Source organism: Nicotiana tomentosiformis, chromosome 11 (genome assembly GCF_000390325.3).
Source record: "Nicotiana tomentosiformis chromosome 11, ASM39032v3, whole genome shotgun sequence".
NCBI classification, from domain to species: Eukaryota; Viridiplantae; Streptophyta; class Magnoliopsida; order Solanales; family Solanaceae; genus Nicotiana; species Nicotiana tomentosiformis.
In genome coordinates, this window is record NC_090822.1 from 58,929,171 (window position 1) to 58,934,947 (window position 5,777).

The 5,777-nt window shown below is 35.7% G+C and overlaps 1 protein-coding gene across 1 annotated transcript; it reads left to right on the forward strand.

Moving 5' to 3' along the window:
• Positions 1 to 4,830: 4,830 nt before the first annotated feature.
• On the forward strand, positions 4,831 to 5,361 carry LOC138901516 (uncharacterized). Its single transcript, XM_070189288.1, has one exon. The coding sequence runs from the start codon at positions 4,831 to 4,833 to the stop codon at positions 5,359 to 5,361; it is 531 nt and encodes a 176-aa protein (XP_070045389.1).
• Positions 5,362 to 5,777: the final 416 nt, after the last annotated feature.

A 5,777-nucleotide genomic window follows, 5' to 3' on the forward strand; every position in this document is an offset into this window, starting at 1 on the left:
ATCAAGAATATAATAATTTAGCTACTCATGATTAAAATGTGACATACCTGTTTTTGTAAGTTCTTGATATCTCCTTGTTGATCCATAGCTTTCATATCTTCTTGTTGATCCACAGCTTTCCTGTATTTTATCTTTAAGTAAGAGAAGAGAAAGAGAAGAGAGAATTTCTTGGCCTGAAGATGTAGCCTGTCCTTTTATTCATAATCGAAAGGCTATTTAAAGATTACAAAATGACTCTTACTGTTCATGAACGACCTTTATTGTTCATGAAACTGACTCTTACTATTCATGAACGACCTTTACTGTTCATGAAACTGACTCTTACTATTCATGAACGACCTTTACTGTTCATGAGACTGACTCTTACTTTTGTAAAGTAAAGAACTATTTACTTTACGACTTTTACAAAAAATAAAATAACATTATTTAAAAAAGAAAAGAATCTAAATCTTTTACTTTATCTTGTCTGCCATAGTTTTTTGTCGTCTAGTTTGTCGTCTTCTTCTCGATTATTCCAGTTGTACGTCTGGAACAATGTTATCTTCTCCTTTGCATTTTGAGCATATGTGGTCTGGATATTTGTGACTGATTAGCTTGCAATATCTTGTTAACAGTTCTGGAGAAATGAAATTCGTCCTTATAGCTCTTGTAGTTGTAGGTTGTTCTGGCTTTAAAAGACTTAAGATCCATTGTCTTAATTCTTCCATATCTGCTTCTCGTATCTCTCTGCAATTTGAATATATCATTGTTTGTTCTCTTGAATAATAACTCCAAATAGCATTCTGATTTAGGTAGTTGTTTGCTAGTTCATTTAGTATAGTGGATATTCCAATAATCCTTTTATTTGCATAAAAGTCTGGAATATTTATTTTTTCTATCTCTTCTTGTTCTTCTATTCTTTCTGGTATGAGCATTTCTCTTGTAAGTCCGATCTTGATAACTTATATGATAGGCTTTATTTCTTCATATAATATCTCTGCTGTAGCTGAATAAAATCGTATATAGAATAACGTTCCTTTAGTTATTCTTCTGTATTGCATAAATGCTCTGTGTAACTCAGGTATGGTAGCTATCTCCTGTCCTGTTTGTGTATATACAGTATCTAGTAATCCATAATTGTAGCAGGTGGCTATTAGTTTTGCACTTGTATTTGGTAGTGCTATTAATTTATTGTATCCTATTAGATAATGGGTAATATAATCTTCATTTGGATTCTGGGTAGTTTGGGATCTTGGGTTTTTGTTTAAAAAGTTTTGTATTTTGTGTATGTTGTCTATATATGTACGGGTTATATGATTGTATGTCTTTTTGGTTTGGTTTAAACTTTCTTTGTAGATATTTGTCTGTGATGGTAGGAATATTTCGTTCTGGGTATTTTGAATATTTTTCTGTGTGAATGGTTTTGAAAATAAATTGTTCATATTTATATTTGTGTGTCTGGGTTTAATTTCTTCCTTCTTCTTTGCAGATGAACTGCTAGCTGTGCTGCTTCCTGCAACTGTATTTAACAAACTGTTATGAGTTTTTAGGTGTTTCTCAACGTCACCTTCTAGCTCTGGAATTTTAGAGACTTCCGATCGTCTTATCTTCGCATTTTTTGAGTCATGCTGCTGACTACTAGCTGTTTTTCTTATTATCTGTATCTCTTCATCCATACTTTTCACTTTCTTACAAAGTGTAGTCATGGCTAAGAGTAGATTTTCCATTGTATTATCTGGGTCGGTTTGGGTAGCTTTGTCTTGACAAGTAATCTGCAACAACATTCTTATTAGTAGTAATTATTTCAATTGTAAATGTAAAGTTTAATATATTTAATACCAGTCTGCGTATTTCTTTTGTTGTAACTGAATCTTGTACTTTTCTGGTTATCCACCATTTTACTTGGGTATTATCTGTTCTTACAATAAATCTGTTGTAAACTATATATGGTTCAAATGCTAATAAACATTTATATAATGCAAATAATTCTTTTCTATTTATTTCCCATTTTTCTTGTGGTTCAGTATAAGATCCTGAATAATATCTGCAATGATGTTCTATTTTTTCTTTATCATATTTATATTTAAGAACTCCTCCATAACTATGATTACTCGAATCTGTTTCTACAATATAAGTAAATTTCTTATTTTCATCTGGGAAGTATAATTTTGGTAGTTTCTTACACAATATTTTAATCTTCCTTATTTGTTCCTTATCTTTTTCATCGAACCCATATTCTACATCCTTTTTTAGTTTTTTCTGTAAAGGTTTTAGGTTTTCTGCTAATTTAGGTATATATTCTCTTACTTGGTTTACTAATCCTAAAAATAATTGTAATTTCTTTTTTGTATCTATGTTTTCATCAAGATTGATTATTTTTTGTACTATGTGTGTTTGCATTTTTATTCCATTTTTATCTATTTGTATTCCTAAAAATTTTATCTGATTCTTCATAATTTCTACTTTGGTTTTGCTTAAGCTTATACCAGAGTTTTCTATAATATGTATGAATTTTTCTAATAATTTTATATGTTCATCTTGTGTTCTTGAATATAGTAATATATCATCTATATATACTATACAATTCTCTAGTTGGTTAAAATAATTATCCATAAAATGTTGGTATCTTCCTGGTGCATTTTTATATCCAAATGGTAAAACATTCCATTCATAAAATCCTTGTGGTACTGTAAATGCTGTTAGTTTTTTAGATTCATCTTCTAGTTTTAGATGGTAAAATCCTGATTTACAGTTAAATTTACTAAAGTAATTATATCCTTGGATTTGTCTTATTTTTAATATCTTGTTAGGTATTGGGTAATTATATGTTTTAGTTTTTGCATTTAAATTTCGGTAATCTATAACCATTCTACTTTTTCCTCTTTTTTGTTCACTATGTTTATTTACTATAAATGCTGGACTTGTATGTTTACTATTACTTTCTTGTATATAATTGTTATCTAATAGTTCTTTTATATGCATTTTAAATTCTGCTAAATCATCAAAGTTATATTTTAAGGGTTTTTGTGTTATTATACTATTTTCTTCTATTAATTCTATTTTTATTTTTGTCTTATGTTTATTCCATCCTTTTAGAGGGTTATCATTATATAATTTTTCTAATTCATTCTGAATTATTTTTACTTTGTCTATTGTGAATATAATAATTTCTAATTGAGTAGTTGTATTTTTACTTATATTTTCTAATTTTTGTGTGATTTTTTCATTTCCTCGTATCCATTCTGTAGTTTTTCGTTATTTATTATTTATTCTTTTTGCTCCTACTTTATTTTTACATGGTGTGGTAAACCACCAGTGTGTTCTTGTTATTATGTGTGGGTATAATTTGTCTAAAAATGGCATTCCTAGTAGCATATCTTTCGTAGTGAATTCAAAGTTATATATTTCTTCTATAGTTAATATTTTATCCCATATTTGTATTTTTATCCCAGCCGAGAAGATGCCATTTCCCGAGAAATAGAATATAAAGCATAAGTAAAATCCCACTGTTAGCTCCTATTTATTGTTTTTCTCCTTTGCTTCTTCTCATCGATATCTTTTTTCGTGATGTAGAGGTCGCTTGGATGCCCGGTGCAATTCCTAACCTCAAGAGCTGGGTTCAGGACCTAGCCTCGACCTCTACGTATGCCGAGCGCTCATGGCGCGATTTATCAAAGGGCCGATGAGAGGCCAAAACTCATGGTAAGACCCTTTTCCACGTCTTTGATGATTTTGTTAAAGCATTTCTTACTTAATTTCCTTTCATACAGGCATTGTCAAAGATGCTGTCATGATGCCCTTATCTGGTGAGGAGGAGACTTCGATCCCGGTACCGAAACCGGCAAAAGACAAAAAGAGGAAAAAGATCTCAACCTCCGAGGATCCAGAACCTAAGAAGAAGAAGGCTCGTAAGCCGAGGAAGAACACCATCCTCCTGACTGAAGACTCTGTTCAGCGTCTAAGGGAGGAAGATGAAGAAGAGAAAAAAGATGACACCGGGTTGGTGGCCCATGTGGGAATGAGCACCGAGGCCCCAAAGGCCACTAAATTAGTGAAGGCTGCAGAGACTTCGTCTCGAGATGAGGGGGTCTCGGGAAGAGACTTGGGCAAAGTTCCCAAGTCATCGAGGATTGAAGATTCCTCCCACCATAATGAGTTAACGGTGGGTACGTAGGGGCTGATCTCGAGGCCCCTTGAGATGGAGAATACGCCCCAAGTGATCCACTTGGAGCAATAGAAATTGGAGGCTCCCCGCTGTTCCCCTCATTTTCTGAGGAGATGATTCAAGAGGCTCGGTCCTTGAAGACCCTCTTCATCGAAGGAGCCCACGGAAGGAAGGACCCCTTCCGTGATTACTTTACTGGGTCGAATATGCTACTGGCCTGAGCGACTTGGATGTCTCAAAGAAGGACTTGGGCGGGGCATCGAGCCTTTTCAATGAAGTGCAGCAAGCTTTGAATCGGGTAAGCCTTAATTCCCCTTGTTGGTATTACCTTTGTGTTCATTTTTCTCTTTCTGTCTAACTTCTTTTCTTCTTTCTGCGTAGGCCTTAATGCTTCATCGGGAAGTATTTTCTCAGTCTAGAGTCGAGCTGAGTCGGTACGAGGCCGACATTCAAAGGCTTATCGAGGAGAGGAATAACTTCAACCTTCTCGGTGGGCAAAAAGAAGAAGAAATCAAGGACCACCGAACCGAGTTGGCCACGGCTCACAAAGATCAGACCGACCCTATCAAGTAGGTAATGAAAATCATAAAAGCACATGGGCTCGATTCGGGAACGGTGGCTAACATTTACTCTCACAACTGCAGCAGAAGGTCGAGAGGATTGAGCAGTTCCGTGAGGAGGTCAACATGATGAAGGCGGAGTCCTTGGGGTGGAAAGAAGGTATGAAACGCTTTGCTGCAGAAAAAGAGATTGATCGAGCCCAATTGTCATCGGTCCAAAGTCATCATCGAGGCATGAAGGAGAAAAGCTCGGCTCAGGAAAAGAAAATAGAGGAGCTCGAGGCTCGGCAGGCTTCCGAACTTGCAAAGAATAAATCTAAAGCCGAAAAGGCTAAAGCCAAGGCAGATGCGATCGTGGCTGTCTACCGGGCTGATGCTGAAGCCGCTCAAGTCCAAGAGAGAGAGGCTGTCGAGACCGCTCAAACTCAAGCATATTGGATTGATGAACTCGCCAAATGCCAATCTCGGAGGGAAACCCTCGAGGAGATCCACGCTCGAGGTTTCGATCTTATCGACGAGATAATAAAGGCTAGAGAACATGAAATTAGTGCTGGAGTGCTGGCCCCCTCCGATGATGATGATGACGCCGAGAGGAAAGGTGGGTCCGAGAGCGTGGGGGACCTCGATGGAGAAGAAGCTTCCCCCGGAGAAAATTAGGAACCTTAGGATTTTTCACTTTTGATCTTATGTGTAGGATCCTGATCGGACCTTGTAAATATTCTCATATATATAAAGATCTCTTTCCGATTTGTCTTTATTTAATTTTCTGCCTTGTGAAAATTTTATTTCATTCATGCCTTATGAAAATTTTGTTCATAAGTTCGAGGCTTAGGCAATTTGATTGAAGACGGACTAGTGTAGTTTTTATAATCGAGTGAGTACTTGCTCGAACTCGGAGGAGGGTGACCCTTAGGTTTTAATTGAGTGAGGATGATTTCTCTAACTCAAAAATAAAATGGCCCTTTAGGCTCTTAAATTAGCCCGATACGACCATAATAAAAAGAATGACTTTCTCTCCCTTTTCGACTTGAAACGTTTATTGTTTAGTCATATAAATTCGGTTGTGACTTAGC

Bases quoted from the DNA above. Each gene is read 5' to 3' on its own strand.
- LOC138901516 (XM_070189288.1), top strand. From the start codon at position 4,831: ATGATGAAGGCGGAGTCCTTGGGGTGGAAAGAAGGTATGAAACGCTTT.